Source organism: Anolis sagrei, chromosome 9, assembly GCF_037176765.1.
Source record: "Anolis sagrei isolate rAnoSag1 chromosome 9, rAnoSag1.mat, whole genome shotgun sequence".
Classification (NCBI taxonomy): domain Eukaryota; kingdom Metazoa; phylum Chordata; class Lepidosauria; order Squamata; family Dactyloidae; genus Anolis; species Anolis sagrei.
Window position 1 is genome coordinate 11,101,089 of NC_090029.1, and position 16,625 is coordinate 11,117,713.

Here is a 16,625-nt window from a genome sequence, read left to right on the forward strand (position 1 = left end):
GTTTAAGTGCAGGCCAAGGTCTTTAGGCACTGCACCCAGTGTGCCCATCACCACTGGGACCACCTTGACTGGCTTGTGCCAGAGTCTTTGCAGTTCGATCCTTAAATCCTCATATCGTGTCAGCTTTTTTAACACGATCGTGAGGTCAGGTATATTGTGTTCCAAAACTCTGTCAGTCTGAATTCAGAAGTAGTTTGACATGTTCATTTTCTGTAACTTTTATTATTATTATTATTATTTGAAACACAACAAGACACTCTGCTGACTGTTGAATTGGATCATCCTTCCCAAGTGTCAAGGACTGTGTGATGTATTGGCGAATAATGCGTGCAGATCCCAGTAATTTTGTCAGCGCCGATTGTGTTCAAGTGCAGACCAAGGTCTTGAGGCACTGCACCCAGTGTGCCGATCCCCATTGGGACCCCTTTGACTGGCTTGTGCCACAGTCTTTGCAGTTTGATCTTTAAATCCTCATATCGTGTCAGCTTTTCCTGTTGTTTCTATTATTATTATTATTATTATTAATTATTATTTAAAACACAACAAGATGAGTCCACAGCAGACACTCTGCTGGCTGTTGAATTGGATCATCCTAACCAAGTGTCAAGGACTGTGTGATGTATCGGCGAATAATGCATGCAGATCCCAGTAAGGTGGCCTTCTGCAACTGGCAGATGGTAATTTTGTCAGCGCCGATTGTGTTTAAGTGCAGACCAAGGTCTTGAGGCACTGCACTCAGTGTGCCAATCCCCATTGGGACCCCCTTGACTGGCTTGTGCCACAGTCTTTGCAGTTTGATCTTTAAATCCTCATATTATGTCAGCTTTTCCTGTTGTTTCTATTATTATTATTATTATTGGAAGGAAATATAAACACATTTACATTGAAGAAGGTTAGAATAATGGTTTAATCAGATCTGGACTGTCTTATCTTAAATTATAGTTTTATGTAAACATTCAAAACCATACTGATGCCTCAATTAATGTAATTTTATTGGTATCCATTTTTATTTTTTATTTTACCAGTAGCGGCTGCATTTTCCACCCTCGGCTTATTCTCGAGTCAATACGTTTTCCCATTTTTTGTGGCAAAATTAGGTGGCTCGGCTTATATTCGGATCAGTTTATAGTCGAGTATATATGATATATCGTCTTTGTCTTATCGGATCTCTGAATTCCAGTGTTGTTTTTCAAGGGAAGGGGATACCAAACCAGTGTCACCCCCCTCCCCAACAAAATACCTTGCACCCCATCTTCTGCCTGTGTTTCAAACCTGAAAACGACTCTCCTCCCGATCTCAAAGGGATATAATTATTGTCTGCGGAAGAGTCAAGTACAAAGACAGTTCATCCAGCCTGACCGCCAAGGCAGTGCGGGCCACCAAAGATTAACAGCTGCTTCTCCTTTGATTAGGTTAGGTAATAACAGTTACTTTAGTTAATAATTGGATGGATTCCCGGGCTGCGTAATTCAGGTTTAGGCTGTCATTCCAATCCCCCCCCCTCTTTTTTTCTGGCATGTCGCTGAGCTGTATTCTTGGAAGGGAGCCTGTAATCCTATTAGTTGTCACTAAAGTCGTGGCAGGGGAAAAAAAAAGATAAGGAGGATTTGAACCCATTAAAGGTGTGGTGCCAGGTATGGAAATACAGTCGGGGCTTTATTCTGGAGTGCAATTAAATCCGAGCAATGTGATAAGAAGGGGAATTTAAATTATTGTAAATATTGCGTGTAGATACACTTGTCTGCTGCGGAAGAGAGGCAGGATACACAATAATATCCATAATCTGCAGTTTTATTTACCTGCATCTGGAGAATGGTGTTCTCTCTAGGAATTGGTTAAGTCCCCCAGGCGATTCTATGATATTTTTCCTCCAGAAGTTAGCATTGAGTTGCCCTGGAGAATCTAGCAAATTCCTATAAAGTAGGCATGGGCAAATTTCAGCCTTCCTCCAGGTGTTTTGGACTTTAACTCACACAATTCCTAACAGCTGGTAGGCTGTTAGGAATTGTGGGAGTTGAAATCCAAAATTTATTTATTTATTTATTTATTTACTTCGTTTATATACCGCAATTCTCAGCCTAATGGCGACTCATTGCGGTGTACAACATAGTAAAACAGGTGCAAAATACAAACATAGTGAAAAATAATCCGCAGTACATCATTATCAAAACATCTCATCAAAAACATGCTGTTTAACATCTACATGAAGCCGCTGGGTGAGATCATCCGGAGTTTCGGGGTGCGGTGTCACCTGTACGCAGATGACGTCCAACTCTGTCACTCCTTCCCACCTGCTACTAAGGAGGCTGTCGAAGTCCTGAACCGGTGCCTGGCCGCTGTGACGGTCTGGATGAGGGCGAACAAACTGAAATTAAATCCAGACAAGACAGAGGTACTCCTGGTCAGTCGCAAGGCCGAACAGGGTATAGGGTTACAGCCTGTGCTGGACGGGGTCGCACTCCCCTTGAAGGCGCAGGTTCGCAGCTTGGGTGTGACCCTGAACTCATCGCTGAGCTTGGATCCCCAGGTTTCAGCGGTGACCAGGGGAGCATTTGCACAGCTTCGGCTCGTGCGCCAGCTGCGCCCGTATCTTGGGAAGTCTGACTTGGCCACGGTGGTACACGCTTTGGTCACATCCCGCCTCGACTACTGCAATGCTCTCTACGTGGGGCTGCCCTTGAAGACGGCCCGGAAGCTCCAGCTAGTCCAGCGCGCGGCAGCCATGTTGTTAACCGGAGCGGGACGCAGGGAGCGCACAACGCCCTTGCTGTCCCAGCTCCACTGGCTGCCGATTGGCTACCGGGCCCAATTCAAGGTGCTGGTGCTAACCTACAAAGCCCTAAACGGTTCCGGCCCAAAATACCTTGAGTACCGCATCTCGGCCTACGAGCCCACGAGGACCTTGAGATCATCCGGGGAGGCCCTTCTCTCTGTCCCGCCTGCCTCACAGGCACGCTTGGCGGGGACTAGAGAGCGGGCCTTCTCGGTGGTGGCCCCCCGGCTGTGGAACTCCCTCCCTGCTGAAATTAGACAGGCGCCTTCCCTCATGGCCTTCCGTAAGGGCCTGAAGACCTGGCTCTTCGAAAAGGCCTTCAATTAAGTGCTATGTTATTGGAATGACCACCGGAATGGACTATGACCACGAGATTGACTATGACCCAAACAAGACGAAGCGGATTTTTAGTTTAATTAGTTGTGTGTTAGTTGATGTGCGTCATGATCTTGATTTACTGTAACTGTTGTCTTTATGTTCTATGTTCTGTACACCGCCACGAGTCGCCTTCGGGCTGAGAGTGGCGGTTAACAAATGCAAATAATAAATAATAATAAATAATAAATATAAAACATCAACATTATTACAAAGCCATTCCGAGTCGTCTCATCGTCAAGTTCACAATCCGATACCATTTCCGTAGTTCCATTCCTAAGGTCAAGTTACCAGTCATTGCACTTCTATTCAAATGCCTTCTTAAACAGCCAGGTCTTTAGCTTCCTGCGGAATATCAAGAGGGAGGGGGCTAGCCTGATGTCTACGGGAAGGGTGTTCCACAGCCGAGGAGCCACCACCGAGAAGGCCCTATTTATTTATTTATTTATTTATTTATTTATTTATTGCTGCGCTTGTATACCGCTATTTCTCAGCCTGAATCGGCGACTCAATGCGGTTTACAACACTACAAAAATCACAATATTCAGTTTAAAAGCATAAAAACACATATACAATACAAATTATTGGGCCACCAATAACAGTCCAATTGCATCTCGTAACTGAAATCGCAATCCAAACTCATCGTCCATGATTACCAGTCCTTTGATCATCAGAATTCATTGCACCGGGTTAACCGAATGCTTGTTCAAACATCCATGTCTTCAATCTTTTTCGAAACACCATCAGCGAGGGGGCTGATCTTACCTCTATAGGGAGGGCGTTCCAAAGCCGAGGGGCCACCACAGAAAAGGCCCTGTCTCTCGTCCTCGCCAGCCGTGCCTGTGACGCAGGCGGGATCGAGAGCAGGGCCTCCCCGGAAGATCTCAAAGTCCACGTGGGCTCGTAGCCCGAGAGGCGGTCAGTTAGGTATCTTGGGTCGGAACCGTTTAGGGCTTTATAGGCCAATGCTAGCACCTTGAATTGAGCCCGGTAGCAGATCGGCAGCCAGTGGAGCTGGTACAGCAGGGGGGTTGTATGCTCCCTGCGCCCCGCTCCTGTTAGTATCATGGCTGCCGCACGTTGGACCAGTTGGAGCTTCCGGGCCGTCTTCAAGGGCAACCCCACGTAGAGAGCGTTGCAGTAGTCTAAACGGGATGTAACCAGAGCGTGGACTACCGTGGCCAAGTCAGACTTCCCAAGGTACAGGCGCAGCTGGCGCACGAGCCTAAGCTGTGCAAATGCTCCCCTGGTCACCGCCAAGACCTGGGGCTCCAGGCTCAGCGATGAATCCAGGATCACACCCAAGCTGCGAACCTGCGCCTTCAAGGGGAGTGCGACCCCATCCAGCACAGGTTGTAACCCTATACCCTGTTTGGCCCAAAATACCTGGAGGGTTGAAGTTTGCCCATGCCTGCTATAAAGGATACTTCTGTAGGAATGTCTAGATCCTAGGGCAATGATGGGCAACCTTTTTGAGCTTGGTGTGTGAATACTCGGCAAGAAACCGAGCATAACTCGAGTAGGGTGTCACTTCGAGAAAAACCCATAATTTCATGATATTTATAGTTTAATAACAAAAATATATTATTGTAATATATAACTGTATTTAATGAACCAAAAACTAATTATTTAAGTTACCTGCTTTTTCTATAATGCCATATATCTCGGCATTACAGAAAAATGGTGGTGTAGGAGCTGAGGATGAAATGTCCTTCGTGGGATGCAGCCCCATCTTCTCTGTATGCGGCCGCATGCGGCTGTGTGTCATTGAAAATGGCTACGTGTGTCAGTGCTGATACACGTGTCATAGGTTCGCCATCATGGTCCTAGGGCAACTCTATAGCTCAGGAGAGAATGCTTCTGGAACATGGCCATACAGCCCAGAAAACTCACAACAACTCACAACAGCCCAGAAAACTCATAACAACTTACCCGATATCTGTCGAAAGATAGGAGCCAACAGTGAAAGGATTAAAGCAGTGACATGTCCAGCCCATCCTCTGTTTGGATATCATCCAGCACGCCAACACCTTAAATCAAGAAATAGCTTCCTAAGATCTACAGGGATACTTGCAGGAACACCTCAGCAAGCGAGAGTCCAAAAGTGGCAGGCTCAATCAGTGGCTGCAACTGGCTGAGAGATTCCCTCCTGGGCACACAGAAGACTGAGTGACTTGGAAGGTGCTGAATAGGCTGTGCTCTGGCACCACGAGGTGCAGAGCCAACCTTAAGAAGTGGGGCCACAAAGTGAAGGCCACGACATGTGTGTGTGGAGAAGAGCAAACCACAGACCACCGACTACAATGCACCCTGAGCCCTGCCACATGCACAATGGAGGACCTTCTTATATCAACACCAGAGACACTTCAAGTGGTCAGCTTCTGGTCAAAGGACATTTAGCATAATTCCAAGTTTTTAAAACTTTGTGTTTTTAAGTACATTACAACTGTATTCTCAATTCGCTTCTGACCTAATAGATAAATAAATAAATTAGTTTTATGTAACTCCAGTCTAGTTCATCATCATCATTTGCGAAGACCATGCAGGATGCAGGAGTCTTACTTTATAGAAATAAAGCTAAAATGAATATTAAATCTGTGTTATGAAAGAGGGGGAGGCCAAAAGGTGTGCACACCTTGAGCTTTTCTTATTCCTTTGGCACACTGCCTGTCTGCAAACAGCGTCAGGGTGAGTCACAGCTTAAAATAATGACAGGGGAGAAAAATGAAACGCCGAGAGGAGGAGGAAATAAGCCCATTTGGGCATCCTGGCCACTTCGAGAATCAAATTGGGGCCAAATAGCCTCTCACCTGGGTGCCTTGTAGTCTCATCTTTCCCTCTGCTGCAGCCAAATGGAGTGAGCTGGCAAGATTTGGATGAAAAGTGGTATATTAGTGAGCAATTCTGGGGCAACAAGCTCATTATCTGTTGTACTGTCAAAGGCTTTCATGGCTGGAATCACTGGGTTGTTGTGGGTTTTCCTGGCTGTATAACCATGTTCCAGAAGCATTCTCTCCTGACTTTTCACCCACATCTATGGTAGGCATCCTCAGAGGTTGAGAGGTCATTATCTGTTGCTTTGCTGGCTATAATTCTCTGTACCTCTGTGATAAAGTTGCGTGCTTTTGGCTGGGCTGACCATCTCTTTTGTTTATTTATTTACGACATTTATGTGCCGCTCTTCTCACCCCGAAGGGGACTCAGAGCGGCTTACAAGTCATATGTAAATACAATATATTATTTACATCTCACTACCTCTGAGGATGCTTGCCATAGATGCAGGTGAAACGTCAGGAGAGAATGCCTCTAGAACATGGCCATATAGCCCGAAAAAACCTACAACACAATATATTATATTATTACCATAGCACAATATTAGTATTATATAGTACTATATTGTACTATACCATATATTGTAGTATTATTAGTAATATTTTATGTAATATAAAATATATAATTATAATATATTATTAGTAGTAGTACTAGCTGTGGCGCAGTCTGTGTATATGTGTTTTGTGTGTGTATATATGTGTACACATACACATATGCACATATATTTGTGCATATGTGTATGTGTATACGTGATTCCACAACCCCTGCTATAATGAGCCCTCCTCCGCAAATAACCTGCTTCTCTTTTATTTCAACCGAGTTTTTAATTAGTTTTTAATTAGTTTTTCTTTTAATCATTACATGTAGCCCGCCCATTGTCACTGTGATTGTGCTTATTGTAATTTTATTGTAATTTTATATTGTTAAGTATTCACAAGATTTATGGAATTATGATGTTATTGTTTATTGTTTGCGTTTTCGGTTTTACTCTTTTGTAATTTTTTGTTTGGGCTTGGCTCTGAGTCCCCATTGGGGAGATGGTGGCGTGGTATAAATAAAGATTATTATTATTATTATTATTATTATTATTATTATGTGTGTTTGTGTGTATATATGTGGTTTTGTGCATGTATTGTTTATTTTTGGCTTTTTAAGTCTCTTCTGCTATGTTTTTCAGTGTGTTTATGAGTGATGATTACTCGTTGGCCTGAGGAGGTGTCTTGTGTCCAAATTTGGTGTCAATTCGTCCAGTGGTTTTTGAGTTCTGTTAATCCCACAAACGAACATTACATTTTTATTTATATAGATTATATTGTATCACATATTGCTAGATGCAGTCTAACAAGGACTGGAGCAAGTCCTGTTCTGATACTATTTACACAAATGGAGTTGGATCTGTATCTCTTAAGCTGCAACAGTAAACATATTTACTGTTTATTGTAAATATTTACTGTTTACTGGACCGGGCTGTGGCTCAGCTAGTTAGTAGCCAGCTGCATTAAATCACTACTGACCGAGAGGCCATGAGTTCAAAGCCAGCCTGGGTCGGAGTGAGCTCCTGACCATTAATAGTCTAGCTTATTTATTTATTTATTTTGAACTAGCCGTCCCTTGCCACGTGTTGCTGTGGCCCAGTCTGTATATGTGTTCTTTGTGTGTGTATATATGTGTGTTTGCATATATTTATGTGGTTTTGCACATGCATTGTAATGTATTTTTATTTTTTGGCTTTTTAAGTCGCTTCTGCTATGGTTTTCAGTGCTTTTATGAGTGATGGTCACTCGTTGGCCTGATAGGTGTCTTGTGTTCAAATTTGGTGTCAATTTGTCCGGTGGTTTTTGAGTTATGTTAATCCCACAAATGAACATTACATTTTTATTTATATAGATATTTGTACCGCACCCTTCTCAACTCCCTCGGGGGGGGGGGGCGGGGGGACAACTCAGGGCGGCTTCCAATCGGCAGCAATTTGATGCCTCAATATTTACATAATAAAAAGAAACAGTCGATGATTATAAATAGTTAAAAACATTAAAACAATACAATTAAAATCTACTAAGAATTACCACTCTGGTGGCCATTATTAGCCAAAAACTGTGGTTGGATGCTCCATCAAACTTATCCATAATCCATTTCCAAGCCATTGTTATTGTCATAGCTTGCTGTGCAGCCCAAAAGACAGTTGCATCTGTCAAGTAGGAAATTTAGGTACGACACTATAAAACCTTCCAGCAGTGTGCATAAGAATGAGGAAGTACTCCATCAAGGACTCGGTGTCACAAGTGGATGGTGAAGCGGCAGCTCCCCCTGTGGCTGGAATTGAGCATATCCTCATGAAGCCGGAAAAGCTGGAATGTTAAATTGCCTCTGTGTATATGTCTGTAGCCACCTTGTCTCTCTCCTGAGGAATCTGTACAAGGACCAAGTCGCAACAGTAAGAACTGACCACGGAACAACAGACTGGTTCAAGATTGGGAAAGGCGTATGGCAAGGCTGCATACTCTCACCCAACCTTTTTAACTTGTATGCAGAACACATCATGCGATGTGTGGGGTTTGAGGAATGCAAAGCTGGGGTGAAAATTGCTGGAAGCAACATTAACAACCTCAGATATGCAGATGACACCACTCTGATGGCCGAAAGCGAGGAGGAGCTGAGGAGCCTTCTAATCAAGGTGAAAGAAGAAAGCGCAAAAGCCGGGTTGCAGCTAAACGTCAAAAAAACCAAGATTATGGCAACAAGAATGATTGGCAACTGGGAAATAGAGGGAGAAAATGTGGAGGCTGTGACAGGGTTTGTATTTCTAGGTGCAAAGATTACTTCTGATGCAGACTGTAGCCAGGAAATCAGAAGACGCTTACTTCTTGGGAGGAGAGCAATGTCCAGTCTCGATAAAATAGTAAAGAGTAGAGACATCACACTGGCAACAAAGATCCATTGCCTAGTCAAAGCCATGGTATTCCTTGTAGTAACCTACGGATGTGAGAGCTGGACCTTAGGGAAGACTGAGCGAAGGAAGATAGATGCTTTTGAGCTGTGGTGTTGGAGGAAAGTGCTGAGAGTGTCTTGGACTGCGAGAAGATCCAACCAGTCCATCCTCCAAGAAAAGCCCGGCTGCTCATTGGAGGGAAGGATACTAGAGACAAAGTTGAAGGACTTTTGCCACATCATGAGAAGACAGCAAAGCCTAGACAAGACAATTATGCTGGGGAAAGTAGAAGGCAAAAGGAAGAGGGGCCGACCAAGGGCAAGATGGATGGACGGCATCCTTGAAGTGACTGGACTGACCTTGAAGGAGCTGGGGTAGTGACGGCCGACAGGGAGCTCTGGCGTGGGCTGGTCCATGAGGTCACGAAGAGTCGGAGACGACTGAACGAATGAACAACAACAAAATATGTCTGTATATGTTGTATGTCTATGGCATTGAATGTTTGCCATGTATGTGTGCATTGTAATCTGCCCTGAGTCCCCTGCAGGGTGAGAAGGGCGGAATATAAACACTGCAAATAAATAAATAAATACATGTTGTGTGTCTATGGCATTGAATGTTTGCCATGTATATGTATATTGTAATTCACCCTGAGTCCCCTACGGGGTGAGAAGGGCGGAATATAAATACTGTAAATAAATAAATAAATGTATGCACAATATATTATATTTTATTGTCTTATTCCATGGAGTGCCACGTTTGTGTTGAAGTCAATAAATAATCTGGGATCAAGGGACTTGGCTCTTCTTTCTTGAATGCAAATGCGCCTCAACAGAACACCAAATCGATCAAGGCCTTGAGACCTTCAGCATCTCTTTCCATTGGGATCTTGGACAACCTCTAAAAACGATCCTTTCTGGACCAGGAAACTCACAGGAGGCAATGACATCTGTTGCTATTACTGTCATGTGTTTCCATGGTTGCTCAAAAGAAATATATGTAAAAGAAATCCCAGCGTATGTTAGGATGCAAGCAAAACTGGCTTAGTAACTTGATGTTGAGACTTACAATCTTTATATTGTAATCCCTGGAAGACAAGACCCCACATTAAACATTTCCAGAATCAGGGCCTCTGGTGATGAGCCATAAAAGCAAGACAATCCAATTATATTTAGGAAAGGGGTTGCTATAAATAATATTTCAGCTGTCTCTTTCAGCATGGCAAAGGTTTATTGGGACACCTTTTTTTCTTTTTCAGATACAGATATTTTGATATGTTTTCGCAAACATTTGTATGTCATTATTTGAATTGCTGTACTTCATTATTTTAGATATTTGGGGTTTTATGTTATACTAGCTTGGGGACCCGGCGCTGCCCGGGTTATTAGACAAAGGAATTGTATATCAAGGTTAGTCTTTATCAGTTATTTATATGGCTCGCAGGAAGTTAGTGAAGGTACTGTGAGTGACATCTTCTGTCGTCCATCCTCCACCAAACTGCTCTGGGATGGAGAGTGGGTCATGGGGGCTCTGTGTGCCACGTTTGGTCTTGATCGGACATTAGATGAGGGTTGCAGCCGTCTTGGGAAGGGAGTGGAGGTACTTGAAGTCCCATCATCCATGGTCTGTCCTCCTCGAAAGTGCACCAGGATGTAGATTGGGTCATGGGGACACTGTGTGCCAAGTTTGGTCTTGATCAGTCATTGGTGAGGGTCTCAGTGGTCTCAGGAACTGAGTGAAGTGACTGCAAGTCCCATCATCCATTGTCAAATTCTTCCAAACCGCACCAGGATGTAGAGTGAGTCATGTGGGTTGTCTGTGTGAATGGTAGTCCTGATCCATCATTGTTGGCAGTTGTAATAGTCTTAGGAAGGGAGTGCAGGTATTGCAAGTCCCATCGTCCATGGTGCATCCTCCTCCAAACTGCAGTAGGATGTCGAGTGGGTCTTGCAGGCTCTGTGTGCCAAGTTTGGTCTGTATTGGTAATTTTCTGACTCAGCCTCCCCTGGCCTTTTCCTTTCCTCTCTTTGTCATCTCGGAATTTTGGAATTGAGGCTGGCCAATCAGAGACCATATGCAAATTTCCTTCTCTCAGGTCTCCGTTTCTGTCATGAACCCTTTTCTCCACCAGGGGCTCCTGTTGAAGCTGGCCAATCAGAGACCATATGCAAATAGCACCACAGTGGCAGCCAATCAGAACGCTGGCACATATTCCTCCCGTCGCACCGCCACACTTTTGTCCTCCGCATACAAACTTTGACTGTTATTATATGTATAGATTAGCTATCCCTGCCACGGGTTGCTGTGGCCCAGTCTGTGTATATGTGTTTTGTGTTTGTATATATATGTATGTGTATAATAAGGAAATATGATGTATATACTCAGCTTGATCAGTTTATCATTTTTATCATGTCTTATCGTATTTATTTACTGTATTGTTATAAGTGTATTATTTTAACTTACTACGTGGAGTGTGATCGGGTCTTGTCAGGCCTTGTTGTTCTGTTTCTTATTGTGATATGGCCTAAGGGCTAATCAATAAAATTACTACTATATGTGTGTATATATTTGTGTATATGTGTGTTCGCATTTATATATGTGGTTTTGTGCATGCGTTGTAATGTAATTTTTGTTTCTTGGCTTTTTAAGTCTCTTTTGCTGTGTTTTCATGATTGATGGTCACTTGTTGGCCTGATACGTGTCTTGTGTCCAAATTTGGTGTCAGTTCACCAGTGGTTTTTGAGTTATATTAATCCCACAACCCAACATTGCATTTTTATTTATCTAGATATTTAAGTTCAAGTGATGTGTTTATATATAAGAAAGGGTAGGGCATACATTGGATACAATATGACCCACATATCCATGTTTCTATGAGGGTACCTTCCTGTATGGCTGAAAGCCCAAATTAGTGTGGTTCAGCCTCTGCACCATAGCCAAATTACTGATATCTGACCCAGGTTCTTCATGCGCTCCATACAAACCATAAGACCCAGCTGAAACCTACTAGGTGTAAGTTGAGGAGAGCAAGTTGCCATGGCGCGAAATCTGGAGGTGCGCTCATAAAGCCCTTTTGCTTTTCATGCCCAGAATCCTGTTTGCTTCTCAGCGAAACCGTTGGTCCTATAGGTAGTTCCCACCAGCAGTTGCCAAGGTTTCTCCAAAACAGAGTAGAAACATTGAGGAAGGTTTCTTTTCTTGCTGCTCACCGTTTGGCTAGCGCCCAAGGAGAGGTGTGACGAATAGTCCTGCACACCCAAGCTCACCTTTCTCAGATGGATGGCTCTTATGGCACACCAAATGGAAATGAAAAGGATTTGTGCAGCATATAGACGTTTGGGCCATGTCTTTCTAGTTTCATCTTGATGCTTAGTTTGCAGTCATGAGTTTCAAGGATCTCACTCATTCCAATGTAAACCGCCCTGAGTCCCCCCAGGGAGATAGTATTATTATTATTATTATTATTATTATTATTATTATTATTAGCCGTCCCCTGCCATGCATTGCTGTGGCCCACATGGGGGTTCTGTGTGGGAGGTTTGGCCCAATTCTGTCTTTGGTGGGGTTCAGGTGAACTATAAATCCCAGCAACTACAACTCCCAAATGTCAAGATTCTATTTTCCCCAAACTCCACCAGTGTTCACATTTGGGCATATTGAGTATTCGTGTAGAGTTTGGTCCAGATCCATCATTGTTTGAGTCCACAGTGCTCTCTGGATGTAAGTGAACTACAATTCCAAAACCAAAGGACACTGCCCACCAAACCCTTCTAGTGTTTTCCGTTGGTCATGGGAGAACTGTGTGCCAAGTTTGGTTCAATTCCATCATTGGTGGGGTTCCGAATGCTCTTTGATTGTAGGTGAACTATAAATCCCAGCAACTACAACTCCCAAATGACAAAATCAATTTTTTTGAGTGAAGCACATACATTGGGTTGTTAGGTATCTTCTGTCCAAATTTGGTGTCAATTCATCCAGTGTTTTTTGAGTTCTTTAATCCCACAAACAATCATTACATTTTTATTTATATGGATTATTATCATTATTTAGGAGAATAATTTGGGATAATTTCTTTTTTGGCCTGTGCTAACTCTTGGGTTACTCTGGGTGCCGTAGTACTCCAAAATACCTTTTCTGAGCTTCTTAAGCAGTGTCTGTTAAGCAGTAAATTTATGTAAACAGTGCCAGATACTTGACTAATAAATCCATATACATATTTAACTCATAAAGTGGGTATTCTTGTTTTGTTTTCCTTCAAATCCAGAACACAGCCGATCAAATTGCGTTTCACATTGCGGGGGGATTTACGGCTCTGGAACAAATTCTCCAGGTTGCGACGGCTTCTCCCAATCTGAACACGGTTTCTCGGATCCCTCTGAAGTGAGTACAATGCTTCGCTTGCCTTTTTCCAGCGGTCAGTAAATTTACGGCTTCTGTGGCTAGGACTCTTTTTTTTATTTTTCTGGCTCTGGTTCTACCTGACCTTGCTATTTATTGCTCTTTTGGCTGATGAGTAGATTTATAGGGAGTTTTATGGCTATGTCCTGCTTTGGAAATCTTGCATGGAAGGTGGGGCACGTTTTTCAGAAAAGTGTGGGCTGCTTTGTCTGTTGGGAAGGGGGAAAATGATTTTCATTTTGAGGGGATAATAAAGTGCTGTCCCATGTACATGCAGCTGTTGCTCTGCCGTTGAGCCAGGATTCTCCCAAGTGAGTGGGGAAGCTGGATTCACTCCATATCAGAGTTTAGAAAAGTTGTTTTATACAACTCCTACAAGGGTCCCTTACTTTCACAAGTAGGTCTCCTGAGCATTACTATATGCAAGCTTCCCATGAGGGAGAAGTGAGGTGGACTTTACTGGTATTTAGAAGAAACCCATGCTCTTGGAGTCCAGGAGCTCCTCAGAGCTGGAGTTCAGTGCACATTTGTCTCACTCCTGCCTTCCTACAAAGAGGCCGAAGGAGGAGCAAAGCTACAGCTGGATGAGACTCACATAACCTCCCAGTATTGGCCAACATGATGAATGACATCCTCTTCAGAATTACAGCCCAAACTCACCTGGAGGCTGTATATGACTCAGTGTCCAAACCCACATTCTGCAGGGATGGAGCTCTGAAGAACTTCCATGTCTTATAGCTTATGGACTTACCTCATGTGCGCTTCTTTTAGGTTCGCCTGGGATGGTCTATCTATGATTTAAGTCTATGTTTGACTGGGCTTGTCCTTGTGTAAGCCACCTCAAGTCCATTCAGGGAGATGGTAGCGGGATAAAAAAATATTGTTGTTGTTGTTGTTGTTGTTGTCGTCGTCGTCGTCATCATCATCATCATCAATGCTCTGTTGTTTTCATAGAGTAGTGTTGCACCTTAGAGTAGATTCACCACACACAGCCAAAAGTCTTTATAGTTTATTAAAAATAAAAGGTAAAAAGTTATTACAACCAAAGGTTAATGTTCCAACAGATCAATATCCTAAAGCACTTGAAGCTTAATCCAAAAAGGCACCAGCAAAGCAAAACCCAAGAGAACATGACTGTTCTAGTACAGCTGTACCAGGAGCTCCAGTTTTGTTTGCTTTGCATTGAATGTTTGTTTGTAGTCCTAAGTTTCAGGGACTCTGCAGATAGATGGCTTCTTTTGGCTGCAGTCATAGGGCAGGCCACCTGTCCATCATCATTAAGTTTTGGTCCTGCCCCTTGCTCAGGGTAATTGGGAAGGGAAGTGAGCCATTTTGTTAGTTAGTCTCAGCCAGGTTAGCTTATGTATAGGATGTGTGTAACTTCTCCTGTACAAAAGCTTCAACCTTTAAGAACTTCAGGGAAGCATTCCCACAGCTTTAAGAACTCCAGGAAAGCATTCCCACAGCTTTAAGAATTTCCAGGAAAATAGCCTTAAAGACTAAAGAACTCCAGCTGGAGAGCATCCACTGCATTGCTGGTAGGTCCACTCGGCGTTCGAGAAGCAGTTCGGCCTGGTAGCGGAGCCCACATCAGTGAGGGTTGGATTTCAGTCAGCCTGGGAGAAGTTAAAAAGGGGGATTTTCCTTTAAAGAAAAGTTATTGAAGTCAGTTGCCTGTCCTTCGTGGGCAATATTAGGAATTCACCAGTTCCCTAAAAGTTTGGAATCATTTGGTTAACTTTACTGAAGATAAGAGAAGTTCCTGTTTGATTGTTCATTGATAAAAGACTTTGCTGCACTTCTCAAGCAATCTGAAGACTCTTTGTGGTGGAAACCTCTGAGAACTTCTCCTTAGGCCCCTGGCTTCCCACCGGGCAAAGGTTACACATCCTGTCTTTAAAGTCAATTAATTACAGGCCCAGCGGCAACAGAACAATGACAGAGTCCTGAAACCATGAACGCAAGATAAATCCAGACAAGATCAATGTATTGTCGAAGGCTTTCATGGCTGGAATCACTGGTTTGTTGTAGGTTTTTTCGGGCTGTATGGCCATCGTTTAGAGGCATTCTCTCCTGACGTTTCGCCTGCACTTTGGCAAGCATCCTCAGAGGTAGTGAGGATGCTTGCCAAAGTGCAGGCGAAACGTCAGGAGAGAATGCCTCTAAACCATGGCCATACAGCCCGAAAAAACCTACAACAAACCAATCCAGACAAGCATAGGCAAACCTCTTGGTAGAATGCAAAGTTGCTTTGACAAAGATTTGCTCTCACACACATGGCTTAATATCCTTTGCAAAAGATGAAGGCGTTTCTTTGGCCCCTGGCCTCCCTCTTGTTAGCTATTCTTTCACTCCTTCGGACTCGGAATTCCAAACGGTCAGCCCAATCTAAGGTTTCCATTTCGTCAAGGTCAGTCTGTTTGTTAGTGTCAGCCTGTTTTTCTACTTTCTCATTATGAGGCTGAGAATTATCTTCCTTCTCTGAGTCAGTCTGCACCCGCACCTGGCTATTTTCAGTATCAACATTCTCATGCCTTGCTATGGGAAACTGCACTTCTTCATTGTCTATAACAGGGACATCTTGAACCAAACTGTGAACCTGAGTCCCATCATCCACATCAGAGACAGTCTGTGATTCCAGCTGAATCATAACATAGAGTTTGTGATAAGAGATAAGGCACAAGATGGATAATGACCCATAAATACTAGGCATGTGCATTTGGGCCAGAAGGCATGCCATTTTCGGGTCCGTTTTCATCTGACCCCAGATTTCATTTACTAGAAAGTTACCCAAAAGGGGAGAGGTGTATTCCGTTTCATCAGCAGAGAGTTGACCCATTGGCTACAATGGTAAACCTTAAAGGCTCAATCCTCAGCCATTTAAAGGTCTATCTGCATGAAACCTATGTCAGTTGTAGACTCCATTTACAATTGCAGGCCTGCCAAGTTTCAAAACAATACTGATTTTTTAGAATTATTTTAAGTTTTAACCATAACGTTTGGATAAAATGTTATGGTTAAAACTTAAAATTCTCAGCAGTCGGAGCATGGACACCACCTGGCTTTTTTTTCGCCAAGAGACACACAGAGAGAAAAACTTCAATGCCCATCATGCCCCGAGATGAATTTTTTAATGGCCACCCTATGCTAGTGCCACTGGAAAAGCGAGTTCCCAGGGCCCTCAATGAAAAAAAGAAAAAAATGGAGGAGAGAAAAAGATGCCGCAGATCCCCTTGCCTCAGGTATTTTGTGGACTTAACTCTTTCCGAAAATATCCTCACTCTGAATCCATTTCGCTGGTTATTTTGTCTCTCTCTT

At 43.4% G+C, this 16,625-nt stretch overlaps 1 protein-coding gene across 2 annotated transcripts in view; it reads left to right on the plus strand.

Moving 5' to 3' along the window:
• Positions 1 to 16,625, plus strand: part of SCAPER (S-phase cyclin A associated protein in the ER) — a 247,483-nt gene that overhangs the window by 120,758 nt on the left and 110,100 nt on the right. For both annotated transcript variants that reach the window (XM_067471273.1, XM_067471274.1), the window contains one exon: positions 13,174 to 13,289. In XM_067471273.1, coding sequence (XP_067327374.1) covers positions 13,174 to 13,289 — 116 coding nt within the window. The remainder of the gene's footprint in view (positions 1 to 13,173; positions 13,290 to 16,625) is intronic.